Below are 24548 nucleotides of genomic sequence, written 5' to 3' on the forward strand. Positions count from 1 at the left end.
GCTCTTCATATCTGCTAGTTCATTTCATAGTTACTTAGATTTTGAAATACCACAGATTTCAAAAGTAGAATCTAGAGATATGAGGGGCCCTAAAAACCACCCAGTCCAATCCCTAAATCCACAGATAAAAAAAACTATCCCAGAGAAGGTAAGATTGTCAGAGAAAAAGCCAGGGCTAGGATCAAGGTTTCTGGCCTTTAATTCAGTGCTTGATGTATCATATTATGGCCACTTCTCCATGAAATTTCAAAGAAGGGCAGAAATAGTAGTCACAAAAAGGGACTTAAAAATTTTTAACTGATTGTTTTCATATCAAATGATCCACCTAATTCTGTTGTTTTAGGAATATTATTTTAGCATTTGCTGGTACCCTGAGACACGGTCTCATTCCTAATCTCCTGGGCGAAGGAACTTATGCCAGATACAATTGCCGGGATGCTGTGTGGTGGTGGCTACAGTGTGTTCAGGATTATTGTAAATTCGTTCCCAATGGCCTAGACATTCTCAAGTGTCCAGTTTCCAGAATGTATCCTACAGATGATTCTGCTCCTTTGTCTGCCGGCACACTGGTAAAAATCATCTTAAAATAATTTCTTTTTCCCGAAAAATGACTTCTAGCTGTAAAAGTGTATAAAATATAAAAGTGCATGTAATTAAGAATCCAGATCTGAAGAATTCAAGTATTGGTATTTGTTTAGCACCTGCTAGGACTTTGAAAGATTGCAGTGATAAGACTGCTTCTTATCTTCAAGTGCAAGTTCAAACTTCAAGTTCAAGGAAGGAACTTGCAACATGGTAGAAAAGATAACATATACATATTATGGTCATTACAAAAAGGTGTATAGGAAATGCCATGCATAAAAGAGAGAGAGAGAATCTAATAGGTAGTTGGTTCTTAGTGAGGACTTCATAAAGTAGCTAAAATTTCACCTCAACTGAACCTTAAAAGGGGAGTAGGATTTCAGCAGAGATGAGGGAAGTTGTGAGAAAACATCAAAGATGAAAGGAAAAATAAAGTGCAGGGTGGATTGAAGCACATTTAGGACATGCTGCTGAGTCTAGTTTGACTTTTTGTGTAGGGCACCTGCAAGGTAATAAGAGATAGTGGAAAGGGTGAACAAGGTTGCGGAGAGCCTGATCACCAAACCACAATGCCCTTACCTTGTGAACAGTGCAGAAAAAATAAACGTTTTGAGTGGTTTTCTTCCCAGTCAATAATGTACAAAGATTATGTACTTTTGCCATTTCTGATCCACCTTTATATTATAGTTTGTTTGGTATGTGATTGTGGAGAACTTCTAAACCATCTTAAAGTTAGCAGAGATCTGTGCCCCCATGATATTTTTGTCATGAAATATTCAAAGAACATTTGTCAAAAAAAGTTTTTACCTAAAGTGTCACTTTACCATGTAATTTATCCCTGTTACTATATATGTGGATGCGTAAAAACAGCAATGCCAATTTAGATTTCTGTAGCTTCTGTAGAAGCTAGATACATTTATTATCTGCACAGTTCACTTGAACAGAAACTATACAAACTCATAAGATTCATTTTCATGTGTCAGCAAAATTACAAACTATTTCATATCACAGACATGAATAGTCGAAACTACAGTATGTTAAACATTCATATGCCAGAGGCTGACTGTTTAATGTGGGGTATAGGAGCTTCCTTCCCCAGTCCCACCCCATTTCTCTTCCAGAGGAAAATATGTTTTCACAAAACTACAGTTGTGGGATTTGGGAAAAGGTAAGAAAAATGCAGTTTCTAACAAAAATAACATCCATTGTATCCCAAACAGGATCAGCCATTGTTTGAAGTAATACAGGAAGTAATGCAAAGACATATGCAGGGCATACAGTTCCGAGAAAGGAATGCTGGGCCACAGATAGATCGAAACATGAAGGATGAAGGTACATAACTTTACATAGTAAAGATTTACTGATGAGGTGGAATTAAACCTGGTAATTGTTCATGTATTTTTTTTAAGTTTGTTTGTTTTAAGAGAGAGAGAGAGCAGGGGAGGGGCAGAGAGAGAAGGAGAGAGAGAGAGAGAGAGAGAGAGAGAGAATCCCAAGCAGATTCCGCATTGTCAGCACAAAGCCCATTGTGGGGCTCTATCCCACAAACTGTGAGATCGTAACATGAGCTGAAACCAAGAGTCAGACGCTTAACTGACTGAGCCACCCAGGAGCCCCTAATTGTTCATGTATTTGACAAATATTTTATTTGTGAAACTTCAAAATATAACAATGAGAAAGATTAACACAGTTCCTGATCTCACCGGTTTAGTTTTAGTTTCTAGAGGAAAGATAAAATTGTGTATCTTTTTAATTTTGTACCTTTTTGCCAGCCAATTTAAAAGGTAATTTTGGTGGTTGCATTTATAAGCATAATAAATGAGGGCTTACTATGTGATGGGCATTGTGCTAACTACTTTACCTATATTATTCCCATTTAACACTCCCAAGAACATTGGGGATGCATTATATTGTTCCCAGGTGTATTGATAAGATGACCGAAGCAGAGTAGCTTGCCCAGAGTCACACAGCTACTAAGTGGTGGAGCTAGGATTTTGTCCACCATCTTTCTCTGTAACTTAGGCTCTTATAAGATTCTTTTTGTAAAAAGCTTTGTCTACAGAGTTAAAATAGATCTACTTTTTTAACCTCTTTTATCATGTTCCTATTTTTATGGCACACTATCATCATCAGCCAATGCAAGGCTAATGACTATTTTATTATCCATTCCCTCTAGAGACATTCCATACAGGAAGTAATATAAAGACACATGCAGGGCATACAATACATGTACATTTGCTGTATATTTATATATTGTTCTGTGAAACATATACTGCTTTGTGTGCATGTAGATTTTAACTTTTTAATTGTGAAAGAATTAGAGATTGATAGAAAGCTGTAAAAATGACACATAAGAGTATACTGAGGCCTTCATCCAGCTACCCCAATGAGGATATCTTATCTATTTTATCTATATCTTACTGTAATACAATATCAAAATCGGGAAGCTGACATTAGTTCAATACTGTTAACTAGACCATATTCAATTTTCACCATTCTTACATTAACTCATTTGTGTGTGTACATGTGTGTGCATGGCTCTGTGTAATTTTGCCCCATGTGTAACTTCATGTAATCGCTACCACAATCAGTATATAGAAATGTCTTCTTTGTGCTACCCCTTAAGAGTCACACCAACAATCCCTGGTCTCTGGCAACTACTAATCTGTTCTGCATCTCTATAGTCTTGTCATTTTTTAATTTTTTAATTTTTATTTTTTTAATATAATTTATTGTCACATTGGCTTATTTACAGTACCCAGTACTCATCCCAACAAGTGCCCTCCTCAATGCCCTTCACCCATTTTCCCCTCTCCCCTACCCCCCCCATCTACCCTCAGTTTGTTCTCTGTATTTAAGAGTCTGTAGTTTTGTCATTTTAAGAATGTATATAAATGGAATCATATAGCATGTAAATTTTTGAGATAAGTTCTTTCACTAAGCATATTCCCTTTGAGGTCCATCCAAGCTGTTGCATGTATCAGTCGTTTATTCCTTTTTATTGCTCAGTAGTATTCTCTTTCCTGGATGTAACATTCATCTGTTGAAGGACATTTTGGTTATTTCCATTTTTTGGTTAATATAAATAAAGCTAACATGAACATTTATATACAGGTGTTTGTATGAACATAAATTTTTATTTCTCTGGGACAAATGCCTGAGAATGTGATTGGGTCATATGGTAAGTATGGATTTTGTTTTATAAGAAACTGCCAAACTATTTTCCAAAGTGGTGTACCTTCCCTTCCGCAAACTTGAGAGATCCAGCTTCTCCACATCCTCAGCAGCATTTGACGTTAATCACTTTTTTTAAGCTGTTCTGATAGTTGGGTACACCACTACCCATTGTGGTTTTAATTTGCATTTCCCTAATAACCAGTGGTATTGAACATCCATTCATGTGCTTATTTGCCATTTGTATCTCTTTTGGATGAAATGTCTGTGTCTTTTGCCCATTTTTTAATTGGAGTGTTGGTTTTTTCCACTATTGAGGTTTCTTGTGTATGTAGCAAAATCCACATAACATGTTTAGCATTTTACCATAAAATGTATCATTTTAAGTGTACAATGGCTTTAAGTACATTCACGTTATTATGAAACCATCATCACTATCCATCTCCAGAACTTTTCATCATCTTAAACTGAAACTCTGTGCCCAGTAGACAATAACTCCTCATTCCCTCCTCCCTCATCCCTAATAACCACTATTCTACTTTGTTCCTCTGTAAATTTGACTATTCTACATGCCTCATGTACATGGAATCATGCAGTATTTGTCCTTTTGTGTCTGGCTTATTTCACTTAGCATTGCTGTATCAGAGCTATATATACTATACTCTTATGCTCTTTGATTAAGTACTACCAAATTTGTTTCCATAATTATTATGCCAGTCTGTATTCCCACTGACAAAGTGGCTTCTTCTGTGCCCACCCGCATTGTCCACTAATCTCATGGGTGTAAAGCAATATGTAATTGTTGTTACTTGTGATTCTCCTATCACTGGTGAATTTGAGTATTATTCATATGTTAATACCTTTTTAGAAAGTTTCCTTTTCTATAAATTGTCCTTTCATGTTCTTTGCCTTTATCTTTCTTTTTTATTTTTTTTTTAAATTTTTTTTTTCAACGTTTATTTATTTTTGGGACAGAGAGAGACAGAGCATGAACAGGGGAGGGGCAGAGAGAGAGGGAGACACAGAATCGGAAACAGGCTCCAGGCTCTGAGCCATCAGCCCAGAGCCCGACGCGGGGCTCGAACTCACTGACCGCGAGATCGTGACCTGGCTGAAGCCGGACGCTTAACCGACTGCGCCACCCAGGCGCCCCGCCTTTATCTTTCTTTTAGCATTCCTGTATTTTTCTTGTTGATTTCAAGGGGTCCTCATATATTCTACAGCAATAAACTTTTATGTACAATCTGATCATCTTTTCTTTCCATATTTCCTACAACATCCTTCAAATTTATTTGAGTTAGTTCAATGAGCTAATCTCATTTATTTGTTACTTATGAAACCTCTCAGAACACTGGCTAGTAAAAAGTGATCTATAAGTTGCTATAGTTGTTTTTATTGTGATGTGAACACTATCTTCAAGTGTTTTTCTTTTTTCTTTTTAATTTTTTTGAATGTTTATTTTATTTTTGAAAGAGAGAGAGATAGAGTGGGGTAGGAGCACAGAGAGAGGGGGAAAGAGAGAATCTCAAGTAGGCTCCATGCTGTTAGCACAAATCCAGACACTGGGCTCAAACTCACGAACCATGAGATCATGACCTGAGCTGAAATCAGGACGCTTAACCAACCTAGGCACCCAGGCACCCCTTAAAGGTTTTATTTTTAAGTAATCTCTTACCCAACATGAGGCTTGAACTCACAACCCCAAGATCAAAAGTCCCACACTCTACCAATTGAGCCAGACAGGCACCCTGCTTCTTTTCTTTTTATAGTGGTTAGATTCATCTGGTATCTAATGTTTTCTTCTTCTCAATAAGCTCATGTTCCCTTGATTAGTAGTAACTCCATACAGCTCTGAAAAGAGGCAATCTCATTAGCTTATAACACAACAACATTAAAAGCCTAGATAGAGTGAAAGCCCAAGAGTGGCTAGTCAGGTTTCACTTGTTTTTGTCAGTTTCTCCCAAAAATTATGTGAATTCTTCAAATCAGTACCTCACATTCAATTCTGTAGTTTCTCTAGGGGTGATTTTGGGGAGAGATCCCATAGCCTGGGATATTTTGCCATTTCATCAGAAACTACAAAAATATGATTTCTTTGGTACTTTTTTTGTACATTTGAAGCAACCTGTCCTTTTACAGTTATTTTAACCCATGTACCTTTTTGTGTATGTTTCTCTTGCTCCACTAAATCTCTGAGTGGGAAATCACTAACCATTGATTATCCAATTATTGCCATGTATTTAATATCCAATTATTGTCATATATTTAATATCAGATAAATTAAAAGCCTCCATGCCTTTGTGTATTACTTTGCAAACATTTTCCAGAGGCTAGTACCTCTATCCCTAGCTCACAGTTCAGGAAATAAGAAGGGGAGGCAGACAAGTAGTTTGCCCAAGGACATGGATAGTCCATTAATAAACATGAGAGAAGCATTCAGTCAGTCTTACCGGCACTCAAACAAATTCATATTAAAGTCGGTCACCATTTTTCCTCTACTAAATTATCATGAGACAACAGAGCGTGAATGAAAGCGCCAATGCTAGACGCAGACTTGCTATCTTAAAAATCCCATCTCTGCTCATTTTCTAGCTGTGTTCCCTTGGATAAGTTTTAACTTCTCTTTGCCTCTCTCTTCTACATTTGTAAAAGGGAGATAATAGCAGCACCTACCCCCTAAGGTTGATACAAAGATTCAATGAAATATGTATGTTAAAGCACTTAGAGCAGTACACATAGCAGGCATATAGTGAGTTCTATAAGTCTACTGTTTATTATTAGCAAAAAAACCAATGTATTCATTTGCTGGGACTAGGATAACAAAGTACCACACACTGGGTGGCTTAAATGACAGAAATATATTGTCTATCAGTCCTAGAGGCTAGGAGTCCAAAATTTAGGTGTTGGGAGGGTTGACTCAACCTTCGGTCTATGAAAGAAGGATCTGTTCCAGGTCTTTCTCCATGGCTTGTAGATGGCCATATTCATGGTTACATGGTGTTCTCCCTGTATCTTCACATCAGCTTCCTTCTGTGCATTGTCTGTGCACAAAATTCCTCATCTTATAAGGATACTGGTCAAATTGGATTAAAGCCCAGGCTAATGCCCTTATTTTAACGTGATTAACTTTTTTAAAAAAAATTTGTTTTTACATTTATTTATTTTTGAGAGACAAAGACAGAGCACAAGTGGGGGAGGGGCAAGGAGAAAAGGAGACACAGAATCCAAAGCAGGTTCCAGGCTCTGAGGTGTCAGCACAGAGCCTAATGCAGGGCTCGAACTCACAAACTGAAATCATGACCTGAGCCAAAGTCGGACGCTTAATCGACTAAGCCACCCACGTGCCCCAAATGTGATTAACTTTTTAAATTCCTGTGTGCAAATAAAGTCACATTCTGATGTACTGGGGTTAAGATTTCAACATATGAATTTGGGCATTTACACAATTCAATCCATAGCAAACAGTAACAAATAATAGATTTTAGTTTTGAGAGATATTCAGATACTACTGATGGTATTGCAAATTGACTCATTCTTCTTCAAAAGCAACTTGGAGAGAGAGAGAGAGATCCACATATATTTTATGAGATACAAAATATTCACATGTTTTTGTTCATAAATGTATTCCATTTCTGGGAATCTAGTCTATGAAATAACCTAAAATACAAAAAGTCCATATTACATGATACTGATCATAACTTTGCTTATAATCACAGAAAAGAATAAAATAATTATGTCTAAGAGGAAATGTTTAAATTGACTTCATTTGTTTTGTTTTGATGTTTATTTGAGAGAGAGAATGTGTGTATGAGAGGGGGAGAGGCAGACAGAGGAGGAGAGAATCCCCACATGGGACTTGATCCCATGAACTGTGAGATCACATGAACTGTTGAGATCCCATGAACTGTGGATCACTGAGCTACCCAGGCACCCCTGTTTACATTTACTTGAATGAAAAATTCAATAATTTGTAATGATTATAATTTTTATAATTTGTGTAATATTATTTGAATATTAAGAACTATATGGGTGTTGAATCTAATACATGAAAAATAGTTGGATTTATTTATGAAAATATTACTATTCTGTGAAAAGATTAGAAAGGAATACATAAATGTAATAGTTTTTGTTAGGGTAATAGGATTATGGATTCTTGTTGCTCTTTGTTTAAACACTATTGTTTTTACTGTAAAATGATCATCTTTTTAAGTGATCTATTTCAGCTATTTCAGATAACTCACTAAGTCATTGGCAAATTTTGGCGTAAACTCAAAAACTTATATTCCTTCTTGCATGTTCTAAATTACATTTTATTTTTTTTTTAATTTTTTTTTTCAACGTTTATTTATTTTTGGGATAGAGAGAGACAGAGCATGAACGGGGGAGGGGCAGAGAGAGAGGGAGACACAGAATCGGAAACAGGCTCCAGGCTCTGAGCCATCAGCCCAGAGCCCGACGCGGGGCTCGAACTCACGGACCGCGAGATCGTGACCTGGCTGAAGTCAGACGCTTAACCGACTGCGCCACCCAGGCGCCCCTAAATTACATTTTAAACAGTAGTTAGGGACGCCTGGGTGGCTCAGTCAGTTAAGCATCCAACTTTGGCTCAGGTCCTGGCCCATATCGGATGAGTTTAAGCCCCATATCAGGTGAGCTGGAGCCCTGCTTCGGGATTCTCTCTCTCTCCCTCTCTTTCTGCCCCTTGTGGGATTCTCTCTCTCTCCCTCTCTGCCCCTCACTCACTCAAGCTCTCTCAAAAAAAAAAAAAAAAAAAAGTAGGTAAAACCTCATTTAGTTAATTTATTGTTTGTGGTGGTAACATACAAATTGTATACATGATTGAACTGGTAAAAATCACTGATACTGTTTTATCTTTCAGTTAGGACACTAAATAGATACAGATTTTATACTTAAAAGAACATTTTTTGTGATATCTCTGAATTATTTTAATTTTTAGATTTAATTGTAAAACATTCCAGTTAGAGAAAAATATAAATTACACCTTGAAACCTAGAAATAAAATTAGGCAGATATTAACATTTGATCATATTTTCTTCAGATCTTTCTGTTTTGTGTTGAAAATAAACCATCAGAATTGTATGTAGAGCTTCATCTCTCTCTCTCTTCCCTCCCTCTCTATAATTAATGACTATGCTAGAATCAGGGTTTATTATTTCCATTTATGTTTTGAATTTTATGAGTTTGTGTTTGAGTATGTGTAAATTACATATGTATTATGTAGTATATATTCAGTATATTATATAGTATGTATTCAGTATATTATACATTATATATGTATTCAGACTATAATATATACACATAACTATATGTTTTAAATATTATCATATTAGACATAGTCATATAGACCTATATGAATATATATATTAGTACTGTCTATATTTTAAACTTTTAAGAAAAGATATCTTATGCATATCCTGTTGCAACTTGTTTGCTCAATCATTTTGTTTTGGGGTTTTGCACATTATGATTCATGTAAATCTAGTTCATTAGTTTGAAATGGTATAGAGAGTTTTACACTGTATGAATAAACCACAGTGTTTATTCACTTCTCTGCTCAGCAGTTATTTATTTTCTTGCTAATACAGTGTTGCGTTGAATATCCTTGTGCATACCTTCATATGCACATGGGTAAAGATTTCTCTAAAGTATGTGTCTAGAAGTGAAACTACCCTATGGTAGAACATACATGTTTTCAGCTTTTACGGCATTAGCACAGTGCTCTCCAGAGTAGTTATCCTAGTTTGTTGTATTCCTTTCAGATTTCATAAATGTTTTATTTTGCTTTTCTAGGCTTCAATATAACCGCAGGTGTTGACGAAGAAACAGGATTTGTTTATGGAGGAAATCGCTTAAATTGCGGCACATGGATGGATAAAATGGGAGAAAGTGACAGAGCCAGAAACAGAGGAATCCCAGCCACTCCAAGGTAGTATTTATTTGTATTGTGCATATATAATTATACCCTTTTTAAAACCACATACTTATGGAATCTTTTATTCTATTAACCACAAAGTCTTCATATTAAATCAGTCAAAATCTCCCTCCCTTCATCCACTCCCTCCTCTCCCACAGCACACACACACAACTCTCTTGTTACAAGTCATCAAGGAAAGCTGTCTGTTCTTTTCAGGGAGTTCTCGTGGGGTGATTCCCCACAAGCACCTCAAAGGAGTGATTCATTATTATTATGATTCGTTATCCCTGTGGTTAAGATCTTAACCTAAAATGCTTTCATTGTAAACATTTCATTATGCCCATCTTTCATGCATATAGAAAACACCCCATTACCCAGTCCTTTTTGAAATACTTTTAATTTCTGAACCTTTTATCCTCCTAAATTTTTTTGTCTTTTCTCCCATTATTTCTTTTTATGGTTTTAAATGCTTAATATAGTATCAAGTCTGAGAAACTCTTTTCTTATTCTAAATTTTATCTTCAGTCAGAACTGTGAAAAAAATCATTTAATTATAGCTGTTGTTATATGCTTTGTGAACTCTTTTTTTTTTTTAATTTTTTTTCAACGTTTTTATTTATTTATGGGACAGACAGAGACAGAGCATGAACGGGGGAGGGGCAGAGAGAGAGGGAGACACAGAATCGGAAACAGGCTCCAGGCTCTGAGCCATCAGCCCAGAGCCCGACGCGGGGCTCGAACTCACGGACCGCGAGATCGTGACCTGGCTGAAGTCAGACGCTTAACCGACTGCGCCACCCAGGCGCCCCGTGAACTCTTTTTAAAGCATGTTTATTTCGGTACGTTATTAGGTCTCATACTTCCCTTTCATTTTCCTTAAAAATGAGCTTTCAGGGGCACTTGGGTGGCTCAGTCGGTTGAGCATCCAACTCTTGATTTCAGCTTGGGTCATGATCCCAAAGTCAAAAGCCCCGCTTCGGGCTTTGTGCTGGGCATGGAGCCTGCTTAAGATTCTCTCTCTCCCTCCTCCCTCTGCCCTGTTCCCCAACTTGTTCTCGCTTTCTCTCTCTCTCTCTCTCTCTCTCTCTCTCTCTCTCTCTCTAACTCTCTAAAAAAAAAACAAAAAACAAAAAAAAAAACACACTTTCAAATTACTAAGTATACTTTCCCTGGCTTTCTCCAGTCCTTCTATCCCATGTTTTCTGTCTTTGGTACTCCGTTTCAATATTCTCTGATGCATTCCCTACCTTTTCCAGCTGCCATCTTCTTTAACTCCATAATCACCATTCCACTTCACGGAACTTTTTTTAATTGTTAAGTAGGTAAGCAATGGCAAAATAATTAGAGGAGAGATTTCTTATGTATGCAGTATACATTTCAATAAAGTGAGGGGCTTTTCATAGTTGTTTTTATAACATATTAATTATATAATTCATCAGAATTATTTATTGAATGCCATTTAAGTAGTGCTTAAATGACTCCAACCCACAGAGTAAAATTTATTTTAATTTTAGAGATGGGTCTGCTGTGGAAATTGTGGGCCTGAGTAAATCTACTGTCCGTTGGTTGCTGGAATTATCCAAAAAAAGAATTTTCCCTTATCATGAAGTCACCATAAGAAGACATGGTAAGCTGTGCATTTTATTTAAAAAGAAACTTCAAATGTACAGTCTATACTCTTAGTCTACATAATCATCATTTGACTCAATGAACTAATATTAGAAAACTCTTAAGATTAAGAGGAAAGAAAGAACATTAATTTCCTACTATGAAATTGTAACAAACCTGGTTACTAACCATATTTTTATAGCAGCTTTGAACTGAGATATGAAAAACATCATGGTTAATTGCCTTATTATGCTTTCTTTTCCTTAATGTGACTGTGAGCAAGTTGCATTTTTGTGAACACTTAGGAAATCTTTACATCTCTTTTTCTAGAGCTATCTGTCCAAAAGAAATATAATTTTAAATTTTCTATTACTCACATTAAAGTAAAATAAAAAGAAACAGGTGAAACTAATTATGATAATATACATTATTAACTCAATATGTGCTAAATATTATTTCACCATGTAATAAGCATGAAATTATTCATGAGCCATTTTACATTCTTTTGTGGGGAGAGTATTTTCTGTGAAATCCAGTGTATATTTACACTTCTGGCACTTCTCAATTCAGAGTAGCCTCATTCCAAGTGCACAGTAAATGTAACTTTATCAAACACGTTAAGAGTGATACAAAGACAAATCAGGGATCATTTACTGGAGTCTAATTCTTTTTGGTAATATAACAAAAGATAATTTTAATTTCAAGCTAGAGTCCTTCAAAAGACCCTGACAGTTGTAAGAAGTGGGTAATTTATTGCCTAAATATTACTCTTGGGCTCTAACTAAATGTATGGATTTCTTTGAATGCTTAAAAACTGCCAAATCTTTTATCATGTTTCAGGAAAGGTTGTGACAATCTCATACGATGAGTGGAACAGAAAAATACAAGACAACTTCGAAAAGCTATTTTATGTGTCAGAAGACCCTTCAGATTCTAACGAAAAGCATCCTAATCTGGTTCACAAACGTGGCATATACAAAGATAGCTATGGAGCTTCAAGCCCATGGTGTGACTATCAGCTCAGGCCTAATTTCACCATAGCAATGGTTGTAGTAAGTGAATTGCTACTTTCAGATTTCAAAAACGTTGTGGTAGAGTGTATTTAGTTCTTTATTCCCATTTATTTTCAAATTCATGCAGTTGCCAAAAAGTATATTGTTTACTAGCTAGTTTCATACCACCCTTAACCTATGACATTCGGTATCAAAAAACAGAAAATAATAGATGATGACTAATGGAGTGCTTACCAATGTTTTTCTTATCATAGCACACATAGAAAATAACGATATTGGGGCGCCTGGGTGGCGCAGTCGGTTAAGCATCCGACTTCAGCCAGGTCACGATCTCGCGGTCCGTGAGTTCGAGCCCCGCGTCGGGCTCTGGGCTGATGGCTCAGAGCCTGGAGCCTGTTTCCGATTCTGTGTCTCCCTCTCTCTCTCTGCCCCTCCCCTGTTCATGCTCTGTCTCTCTCTGTCCCAAAAATAAATAAACGTTGAAAAAAAAATTAAAAAAAAAAGAAAATAACGATATTTATACAGTACATTGGTCAAAATTGATTAGGTTGATCATGCCAGATCCAACTGCTTCAGTTAGCCCCAGGCCCCGCCCAACTTGAAAGCTGATGGCATCCGTATTTGGGCACACCTGTGCTGTGACCAGTGAGGGCCTCAGCATACAAACTGAAAAGATCTAGACTGGTGAACTAATGAAAGTTGCTTCAACTCATATTGTTTCCTTGTTGTATTGCTGCAATTCACTCTAGAATTCTAGACTCTATTTTACCTCTTAGTCTAAAAATAAACTGTAAGAACAATAAAATAGAGATGGTATGTGTTCTTCCATGACTACATAGCTGTCTCCACCTTGTCAAAAAAAGCACTAAACATGGAACTATAAATTATAGTAGAATAAAAGCTGCAAAAAAAGAATAAAAAATGCAAAGGTACATAAAGATAGCTTCTACTCAATGTGCATTTGATTTCATTTAACCATTACAATAAATGCAGATTCTTAGCCACCAGAATCTTCTCTCCTCCATATCACAAGTACATTTACTTGTGCTGTTAAAGTGTAAGTCATTCTGTATTTTACTATGACCCCAAAAGCAAAAAATGACTACCAGATATACTTAAAGGAAGCTATTGCAAACATCCTGAAAAATGAATTAGATGGGTTTAAGTGTGTTCTGCCTTCACTGTAGCTGAGGCAGCTTCCTTTTGGAGCTCATAACTTTCTTAAAACGACACAAGGAAATAATCACATCTAACAGCTTTGCTCACTTCTAAGGCCAAGAGCAGCGCACCCACATCAGCCCCATAGCATTAGATCCGGTTAAGCTTCTGCACTTGAAATGAGTTCTGACGCACACTGTATTTTTAAACCGTTTTCATTTATGAATAGTTTATGAATAGTTTATGTTCCACTGTGGGTGGAAACTAATTCTTTTGTGATCTTAAAAAGTTTGAATATTCACTTTTGATATTCATTAGGCCCCTGAGCTCTTTACTGCAGAAAAAGCATGGAAAGCTTTGGAGATTGCAGAAAAAAAATTGCTTGGTCCCCTTGGCATGAAAACTTTGGATCCAGAGTAAGTTGGAGTATAAATATTAAGAATATTATTCATATTATATTTAATATATAATTATATTTATATTTAATCTTGGCATGAAAACTTTGGAACCCCAAGTACGTTGGAGTGTAAGTATTAAGAATGTTGTTGTTGGGGCGCCTGGGTGGCTCAGTCAGTTGAGCATCCGACTTCGGCTCAGGTCATGATCTCACAGCTTGTGAATTCGAGCCCTGCGTCAGGCTCTGTGCTGACAGCCCAGAGCCTGGAGCCCGCTTTGGATTCTGTGCCGCCCTCTCTCTGTCCCAACCCGCTTGCATTCTGTCTCTGTCTCTCTCAAAAATAAAAAAACGTTAAAAAAAAAAAAAAAGAATGTTGTTGTTGATGTTTATATTGCATCAACCATAATTTTTTTGCTTGTCAGTAAACTCTAAAATTGTATTCAAACTGAGTTTTTAAGAACACCATCTGTTTCTTCATTAAACATCAGTGTTCACAATGCTTGTCCTATATTTAATAATCAATAAGTGTTATGTTTATAAAACTAATATGACATGAATATTTCCTAATGTTTACTTTTTCTGACTGTAAAATTAATACTTGATTATTGTGAACATTGGAAGTATAGACATATTGTCTCCTCAAAGACAGTCTTTAAAATTTTCCAAGTTATTACCCCTAGCAGTTCCCTCCATATTTCTTTTTTTTTTTAATTTTTGATTAGTTTATTTATTTTGAGAGAGAGCAAGTGTGAGTGGTGGAGGGGCAGAGAGAGAGAATCCCAAGCAGGCTCTGCATTGTCAGCACAGAGCCCAACTCGGGCTCAATCTCACACACTGCAAAATCATGACCTGAGCCGAAATCAGGAGTCAGACATTCAACCGACTGAGCCACCCAGGCATCCCTGCTCCCATATTACTAAATAATGTGTGTATGCAGTTGTTTCTTGATTTTTTTATTTAAAAAAAAATTTTTTTTTATCATTTATTTATTATTGAGAGACACAGACATGAGCAGGGGAGAGGCCAAGAGATGGAGATACACAGCATCTGAAACAGGATCCAGGCTCTGAGCTGTCAGCACAGAGCCCAACACGGGGCTCGAACTCACAAACTCTAAGATCATGACCTGAGCCAAAGTCGGATGCTTAACCGACTGAGCCACCCAGGTGCCCCTGTTTCTTGATTTTTTTTTTTTTAAATATTAGACACTATTTGGTTATTTCTTGTGTTAACAGATGAGGATTTAACTCTATCCTCACCACCAACCATTTCCATCCTTTCTGTGTAATTACCCCACTATTTTTATTTTAACCAATAACTGATTTTGTTTTTACTTTATGATTATGTGTTTATGCCATTTTACGTTTCTTTTCTTTTCCAACTTTTGTTTCTTCTTGAGTTTGTAATGACCTCCCTGTTTGTCTTCTGCGATTTTCCCTTAAAGTTTGATGCCCAAAATTAATTTGCTTTCTACATCAATAGGTGACAGAGTTCCATTTCTATATAATACCCTTACCTTTGTAGAATTTTCCTAATTTACTATGTACTCATTTCAATCTTGAGATGCAGACTTTTTGTGTGTATGCTTATCCATATTCTGAAGTGTTCTCCACATTTTCAGACGTGTTACAAACCAATGATCAATACTAAAACCCACAGTTAAAGCCTACTCATTTGAAATAAGTAAATAAATAAATAAGCTTACTCAGGTGGCAAGTTCTGTCTCTCACTAAAAGAAAAAAAAAAAGAAAAGTAATAATTAAACTGAGTATAGATAACTATCTTGTATTTGTCACAATAAGCTTGTAATACTTTGTTTAGTTTATAACTGTGTATAAATTTTCTATGTCCATTTGGTTACTATTTGTAATGCTAATGTACTAAATTTAATTACTTTTTAATTAGTACTTTTAATGTACTAATTTTAATTACTATTTGTAATGATAATGTACTAATTTTAATTACTTTAACTTACTGGAGAAGTTTAAAAAACAATCTTTTCAGGGTACCTGGGTGGCTCATCGGTTAAGTGTCAGACTTCATCTCAGGTCATGATCTCTCACTCTTTGAGTTTGAGCCCCACATTGGGCTCCGTGCTGACAGCTCAGAGCTTGGAACCTGGTTCGGATTTTGTGTCTCCCTCCCTTTCTGCCCTTACCCCACTCATGCTCTATCTCCCCCTCTCTCTCTTAAAAAAAATAATTGTTAAAAAAAATTTTTTTAAACAATCTTTCCAATATATAATATTTATATTATATTTAATAAAATCTCTTTAATGTTTGTTCATTTATTTTGTATATATTTTAATTATAATAAGTGTATTAGAAGCTTAGTGAAATAATTGAATTTAACCAATATTTAGTGTTAGACTAACTCCTTGAAGGCAAGATACCTGAATACTTTATATTTTTTTGTATTAGCCAGTAAGTATTTGTTAATCATTCCCTCACACAGTATTAAAGTATTCTGGGGGTGCCTGGCTGGGCTTAATCAGTAGAGAATGTGACTCTTGATCTTGGGGTTGTGAGTTCAAGCCCCATGGTGAGCAGAGAGTTTACTTAAAAATAAATAAATAAACAAACAAACAAATAAATCTTTTAAAATGAGTTGTAAAAAAAAGACATTCTGAGCCCAGTATATACTAATCTAAGGTTAATAGATTTGGAAGACAAAATAACTTGATTATTTCTTTTACCTCTGCTATTGAAAAATCTTTCTTATGTAATGTCTGATCTTTTTCTAACCTAAATTTCAATAATTTTGCAGTGATATGGTTTACTGTGGTATTTATGACAACGCCTTAGACAATGACAACTACAATCTTGCTAAAGGTTTCAATTATCACCAAGGACCTGTAAGAATTTCATTTCTCTTTTCAGAATTTTCAGCTTAAGTTATTTTTCAAATAACTTCATAAATATTCACAGCTCTTTTTTTTTTCCTTTACTTTTAAATCATCTTTTTTAGGAGTGGCTATGGCCCGTTGGCTATTTTCTTCGTGCAAAATTATATTTTTCCAAATTGATGGGTCCAGAGGCTAATGCAAAGACTGTGTTTTTGGTTAAAAATGTTCTTTCCCGGCATTATGTTCATCTTGAGAGGTAAGTTGTTGGGCAGCATGTAATTCCCATAACAGTATTTAGTCAATTTATTAGATATTAGGTAAATAACAGCTCCTAGAATTAGTTTCTGTATACTCTAGGTACCCCAATGAAATCTGAAAGCTTTACTCTTATTTAACATGACAAATTCAATGATGTAATTTCACCTTCTTTTAATTATTTTAGGTTGTTATTTATTTTGATTTGAAGACTTGATATTGTGTGATTTATACATGTCAAATAGTCTGATTTTTTAAATTTCATGGATATTTTTGGGTATGGTTAGAACAGAATAAATAAAAAAAGTAAAAGTTCTCAGCCTGGGCATTTTGAGTTAGCTGATTTAAAGATTTATGTGGTTGCCAGAGGGGAGGTAGGTGGAGGGATGGGTGAAATAGATAAAGAGAATTAGAGTACACTTATCCTCATGAGCACCCAAGAAATGTATAGAATTTCTGGGTCATTATGTTGTACACCTGAAACTAATGTAACACTGTATGTTAAAACTTTTTAAATGTAGAATAATTTGAAAAAATAAATAAAATCAGAATAACTTAAAATAAAAAAATAAAGATATATCAATAAATAATTTTCAGAAATGCTTTATTATAGGGGCACCTGGGTGGCTCAGTTGGTTAAGCATTTGACTCTTGATTTTGGCTCAGGTCATGCTCTCATGGTTCATGGGATCGAGCCCCGTGTCAGGCTCTGCACTGACAGATTCTCTCTTCCCTCTTTCTCTGCCTCTCCTTCTCTCTCTGCCCCTCCTTCTGTCTCTCTTGATAAATAAGTAAACATGTTTTTATATTTATTATACTTATTATACTTATTATAATTAAAGTATCAAGGTTGGTCTTTTGACTGTTATCTCAAACCCATTTGTCACCTCCTTTGTCCGAATTATTGGAGATAAATAGTGTCAGAGTTATGTGTCTTTATAAGATGATACAAAGATAGTTGAAAGCTAGCTTAATTTCCCAAATTCTAGATTAAACCTAAATACAGGCATGCCTCAGAGATGGTGTGGGTTCAGTTCCAGACCACCTCAATAAAGCAAAAATCACAATAAAGGAAGTCAAATGAATTTTTTGGTTTCCCAGTGAATGTCAAAGTTACATTTATACTGTACAGTAGTCATTAAATATGCAATAACATAATGTCTAAAAAAAACAATGTACATACCTTAAGTTAAAAATATTTTATTGGGGCACCTGGGTGGCTCAGTCAGTTAAGCGTCCAACTTCAGCTCAGGTCATGATCTTGCAGTCCATGAGTTCAAGCCCCGCATCGGAATCTGTGCTGACAGCTCAGAGCCTGAAGCGTGTTTCAGATTCTGTGTCTCCCTCTGTCTCTCTCTGCCCCTCCCTCACTCACGCTCTGTCTCTCTGTCTCTGAGAAATGAATAAACCTTAAAAAAAAATTTTTTTTTTAAATTTATTGCTGGGGTGCCTGGGTGGCTCAGTCAGTTAAGCATCTGACTTCGGCTCAGGTCCTGATCTCGCAGTTCGGTTCGTGAGTTTGAGCCCCGTGTCAGGCTCTGTGCTGACAACTCAAAGCCTGGAGCCTGCTTCAGATTCTGTCTTTCCCTCTCTGCCCCTCCCCCACTCTCTCTCACTCTCAAAAATAAACGTTAAAAAAATTTAATATTTTATTGCTAAAATATGCTGATTATCATGTGAGCTTTCAGCAAGTCATAATCACTGACCACAGATCACCATAACAAATACAAGAATAATGAATAAGTTTGAAATATTGTGTGACATACCGAAATGTTACACAGATACCAAGTGAGCAAATGCTGTTGGAAAAAATGGTGCCGGTAGACTTGCTTGATGCTGGGTTGCCACAAACCTTCAATTTGTAAAAAACAGTGTCTACAAAGTGCGGTAAAGCAAAGCTCAGTAAAGCAAGGTATGGCTGTATATATACAGCTCATTGCTCAGAATTATTATGCATAAACAACATTAATGTTCTCTCCTTTATTACAAGAGCATGAGGGACTTCCATCATCAGCATGAATGTCGTGTCAAGCTTTCTTTTTTTTCAGTTTGTTTTTATTAGCTTGGATGTAGTCACAGAAAACCCAATCCTGCCAGAATTCTTGTACCTCATCTAGAAACGGAGACTGAATCTGTGTGATGTGAACATTCTTATATTCTATCCTTTGTTGCCCCAGTTATTGCCACAGTATTTCTCATTGTTGCCACAGTATTTCTCATTGTTTGCATCTATTTTCTCTTTTTTTCCCCTTTTGTCCATGAAAAGTAAGAGTATCTTACACTGCAGGGATCACTTTTCTACTTTACCTGTGATCCCATCCCTCCCACCTGTGTCCTGACTTTGCTCCAGTAATTATCCTTTCTTGGTATTCCACTTGATCCTTCCTTCTTAATCTAGAAAGATCAGCCCATCCTAAAATAAAGTGCTTTCATACTGTTCCTGCCTCTAGCCCTGTCCTATCATTGTTTTCTTCTCAGCTCACTTCCTATAGGAGCAGCCTCAATCCTTTTGCTTTCTGACCCCTTTCCACCTTCAGTCTGGCTTTTGTTTTGCCCTCACCACTCTGGTGAAGCCACTCAACAAGATTCTTTCAGGTTCCCAGATCCCATGACTTCCTTTCAGTTCCCTTCTTTGACATTCCTATAATATTTGAAATTGTTGCTTTCTTCCTTTCATAAAAAACCTTATGCTATCCAGGGGCACCCGGCCGGCTCAGTCAGAAGAGCATGCGACTCTTGATCTTGGGGCCATGAGTAACCTACTCTCCACCCTGTGCTATCCACTACCATGGGGACTCGGCTCACCCTGCTTGCCCCAAGACATAGGTGACCTTTTGTCCTTCTTGGGCCTGACAATCCCACACTAGACCACACTATGTGCGGATGCCGCCCTTGCACCATCTGGGCTCTGGGCCATTCCCACCCTTGGTATGAACTTCTCCATACCCTTCAGGCTCTGGCGTCCCACCCTGTGCTGTTCCCGCTACCCTTATGTCCTCTCCTCCCCAGTTGTGGTCACTGACCTCCTTTGTCCCACCTAATGACTTGAGGAATGAATTTCTTTCAGAAAGGAAGGAAAAGAAGACTTCTTTATACCAGTATGTATATGTTCCATGTTCTGGTTCCACATAACAATTGTGAGCAGTATATTATTGGTTCTATTAGCTTGTTTTAATTTCAATACTATATTAGTTTGCTGACTCTGCCATAATAAAGCACTACAAAGTGAAAAGCTTAAATAAGGAACTTTATTGCCTCACGGTTCTAGAGGCCAGAAGTTTGAAATCAAGGTGTTACTAGGGCCATGCTCCCTCTGAAGATGCTAGGGAAGGATCTCTCCCAGCCCTCTTTCCCAGCTTCTGGTAATTCCTTGGCTTGTGGTAGCATAACTCCAATCTTCACATGACTTTCTCTCTGTGTGCATCGCTTGGTCCAAATTTCTCTAAGGACACCAGTCAAATTGGATTGGGGGCCCATCCTATTCCAGTGTGACCTCATCTTAACTAATTACATCTTTAAGAACCCCATGTCCAAATAAGTTTACATTCTAAGGTACTGAGGAGGAGGTATTTGAGGAGGACACAGTTCAGCCTATTACAGATACCCTGGTACCTAACTTCAGTAATTTGGCATTTTACTCGGAAGAAACTTGAACACTTGGAAGCAAGTTTCTATATTTTGTACTTCTCTGTGATGGCTTTTTAAATATGGTACATATCTGGTGTTATTATTATTAGTTATTATCCAAACTGTCTCCATATTTACTTAAGGGAATTATGTTTCCATACTTATGAAAAATTTAATGCCTGCAGAAGAGTATAATGTAACATACACTCTTCACACAGCCATGAGTTACAATGTTATAATGGTGAAACAAACACATTCCCATAACCCAACTTTAAAAATGAAACAATACAGAATTCTGGATTTTTTAACTTTATGTTTCATGTTTAAGAGATTACACTAAAATTAAGAATAAAACTGAGGGACACCTGGGTGGCTTAGTTAGTTGAGCATCTGAGTCTTGATTTCTGCTCAGTTCATGATCTCACAGTTCATGAGATCAAGCCCCGTCGTTGGGCTCTGAGCTGACAGCTGCAGCCTGCTTGGGATTTTCTCTTTCCTCTCTGCTTCTCTCACTCTCTCTCTCGATCAATAAATAAATAAACATTTTTTTAAAAGAGAATAAATTTGAGGGGCACCTGGCTGGCTCAGTTCCAAGACCATGCAGCTCTTGATCTCAAGGTTGTAAGTTCAAGCCCCATGTTGGGTGTAGAGATTACTTAAATAAATAAATAAAGTTAAAAAAAGAAAAAAGAAGAAGAAACTTGATATGGAAACAATACTGTGTTCTGATAATAAGGCCTGATAATTACTTAACCTCTCTAAACCTCTTACCTGCTCTGTGAATACGGATGATTATGGTTCTTGCCTTTCAGGGTTGCTGTGAGCATTAAATGAGATAATGTACATAAGTCACTTAGTATTAGAACATAATAAATACTAACTGTATTATTCAGTAGAATGAGAGATTAGTATAGAAATTCATATTGGTTTTTTTTTGGTTTTTTTTGTTTTTTTTTTGAGAGAGAGAGAATGCAAGCAGGGGAGAGGGGCAGAGGGAGAGAGAGAATCAGTCTTAAGCAGGCTCCTTGCTCAGTGCAAGCCAGATGCAGGGCTCGATCCCACAACTCTGGCATCGTGACCTGAGCCAAACTCAAGAATTGGATGCTCAACCGACTGAGCCACCCAGGTGCCACCAGATTTGTTTTTAATTGGCACTATTTTCCTAGTCATAGCTCTCAGCGTTTCTTCATTATTCTATATTAGTTTTATAATTTTGTCAAAATCTACATAATTACAATTTGAATTTCATAAACTTAATTTGAAAGTACTAAAATTGGACCTGAGAGGATATTTGTCACTCTGTATATGCTTAGAATGATAGTTTCTTATGTTTTCTTTTTTTAATGTTTATTTTTGAGAGAGAGAGAGAGAGAGAGAGTGGGAAAGGGGCTGAGAGGGGGGTACAGAGGATCTGAAGCAGGCTCTGCACTGACAGCAATGAGCCCCATATGGGGCTCAAACTCACCAACCATGAGATCATGACCTGAGCCGAAGTCAGGCATTCAACCAACTGAGCCACCCAGGCACCCCCTGTTTTTAATACATAAAAGGAATCCTTTGTGTTTGAAGGTCTTAAATCCCAAACACTAAATATCAAAGAATAATTTTAATCTAAATTCTTTATACATAGATCTTTACAATATCATGTTTTATTTTGTAGCAAATGACTATATATGATTGTTTTTCTGTACTAGCAAGGAAAACCACCAAGTTATTGCCTATTTTGTTAATCCAGACAAAATGTGTTAGATTGTATCTCATAAAATGTCTTTTCTTTCTTTAAGATCCCCTTGGAAAGGACTTCCTGAACTGACCAATGAGAATGGCCAATACTGTCCTTTCAGCTGTGAAACTCAAGCCTGGTCAATTGCTACTATTCTCGAAACGCTTTATGACTTATAGCTGATTCATGGATATGTATGAAGTATGCAATTACTTGTATTATGGAATGCAAGATCAAATATAATATAAAGGGTTTATATGCACAGGCTGAAGTTATTTTAAAAAGCTAATTTATATAATAATGATACCCAATTAGGTAAGACTTTAAAACAGTGATTTGTCTTTTTCCTTTCTTTTGTTTTGTTTTGTTTTTAATGTACAGAGAGGTAGCTTTTGATTTGAATCAGGAAGAAAAACTATCATTACCAATGGGATGTTCTTTTGAATTCATGAAGTATTCCTTAATTGCCTAGAAATAAGAGTTTGAAATCCAGAGTTTGAAACAGAAACGTCATGTAATCTTCCACTTGTACATAAGTGAAAATGAAGTATTAGAATGTAATAATGAAAGAAATGGAAAAGTATCTTCAAATTGTGGTATATATTTTCTTCAGTAATAATACATATTGATTATGCTGTGGTTAACTAATGTTCTCACCTTTTACTATATTATTCCTAGCACCTTCTACACTGCATTCGATAAATATTAACTGAATATTGACTCATGGAATTGTCTACCTACACTGTTATGTTCAGAAAGGATGTTCAGAACACAGATGTTCACTGTGTGGTTTTTTTTCACTAGAATACTAATATGTTTTTAATATAATGAATGCCATAATTTGCTTATGTTAATGATGCATAGGATATATGAAAAAACACAAGCATTTAAGAATTTATTTCCTAAAAATAGTTTTGTAAAATTAATCTTGAGTACGAGTTTCCTACTATGAGATGGTTCACATTCTCAAAATGCACATTGTTGGGCATATTTATGAGAACTTTAAAGAAAAACATGCTATATTAATTTTCTAAAACTTAACAATTATTTTTAGTTTGTGTGCAAAAGTGTATTGATAGATCATAGCAGATACTAGTTTCCTATTAACTAAAACCTACATTGACAAGTTTAGCACTGAGAAAAATCTTGGTATAATAAAAATGTAGATATGAATTTAGTAGTTCTCTTGAATTCAATAGAATCATTTGAAAAGTTTTTCATGACCTTAAATCCAAAAAGTCATAAAAGGAAAAAAGTTTTTTAACATTTATATGAGTTAATATTTTTGAATAATACTTATTCTCTAGATGGATTTTTTTTTATTGTTTACTATTTTTGTCTCAAGAAAACACTTAAATCAGATCATTATACTTTTAGTTGAAAGAAAATAGTTGCAAAAATCCTTTCATCACTATTTAATATTATTCAGTGGTATATTTATAGCTAATAAAATAATGGTACAGTAATACTTTTCTCAGTTAAAGATAACATACCCAACCATCTTAAGTATGATTAAGAAATAAAAATAAGAAAAGAATGTAAACTCTGTAATCTATGAATACAGAAGATATCAAATACCCATGCTTAAAAGCTCATGTAACTTAATGTATACTGCACAGTCTTCTTCAAAATGGACTGTACTTTAGAAATAGTTTTAACTAGGGGCGCCTGGGTGGCTCAGTTGGTTGAACATCCGACTTCAGCTCAGGTCATGATCTCGCGGTTTGTGGAGTTCAAGCTCCATGTCCGACTCCATGCTGACAGCTCAGAGCCTGGAGCCTGCTTGGGATTCTGTCTCCCACTCTCTCTGCCCCTCCCCTGCTCGCACTCTGTCTCTCTATCTCTCTCAAAAATAAATAAACATTAAAAATTAAAATAAAAAGAAATAGTTTTAACTAGCTTGCTTTTTTGGTTTCCCAACCTAAAGCAGATTAAATCCTAGAAATTTAAGGAGAGTTGTGATATTAATCTGATCACTGTCTATAAATACATTCATTTCCAAGTTTCCCTTCCTTCTTCATTGCTCAATATATAACTTTCTCTAAGCTTTGCAGTTAAAAGGAATGACATTCCTTGAGAGAGAAAACCATTAGTTATCAAAGGTTGATGCAGTTATGTTGCTCTACTTTAACTTCTATATTAAAGATAGTAAGAAAAATAACTGAAAACCAATGTATTTAATAAAAGCAAGAAGTAACAGTTGACAATTAAATAGGATGGATGGATAGATA

The 24548-nt window shown here is 36.0% G+C and overlaps 1 protein-coding gene across 2 annotated transcripts in view; it reads left to right on the top strand.

Moving 5' to 3' along the window:
• AGL (amylo-alpha-1,6-glucosidase and 4-alpha-glucanotransferase) overlaps nucleotides 1-23490 on the top strand; it is an 83562-nt gene extending 60072 nt beyond the window's left edge. For both annotated transcript variants that reach the window (XM_040471074.1, XM_040471075.1), the window contains exons 26-34: nucleotides 344-569; nucleotides 1803-1914; nucleotides 9568-9703; nucleotides 11206-11318; nucleotides 12140-12351; nucleotides 13789-13886; nucleotides 16634-16721; nucleotides 16835-16968; nucleotides 22379-23490. In XM_040471074.1, the coding sequence (XP_040327008.1) occupies nucleotides 344-569; nucleotides 1803-1914; nucleotides 9568-9703; nucleotides 11206-11318; nucleotides 12140-12351; nucleotides 13789-13886; nucleotides 16634-16721; nucleotides 16835-16968; nucleotides 22379-22496 (1237 nt within the window). In that variant the 3' untranslated portion in view covers nucleotides 22497-23490. The remainder of the gene's footprint in view (nucleotides 1-343; nucleotides 570-1802; nucleotides 1915-9567; nucleotides 9704-11205; nucleotides 11319-12139; nucleotides 12352-13788; nucleotides 13887-16633; nucleotides 16722-16834; nucleotides 16969-22378) is intronic.
• The last annotated feature ends 1058 nt before the right edge of the window (nucleotides 23491-24548 follow it).

Source organism: Herpailurus yagouaroundi, unplaced genomic scaffold (assembly GCF_014898765.1).
Source record: "Herpailurus yagouaroundi ecotype Mexico unplaced genomic scaffold, PumYag 77, whole genome shotgun sequence".
Taxonomy (NCBI): domain Eukaryota; kingdom Metazoa; phylum Chordata; class Mammalia; order Carnivora; family Felidae; genus Herpailurus; species Herpailurus yagouaroundi.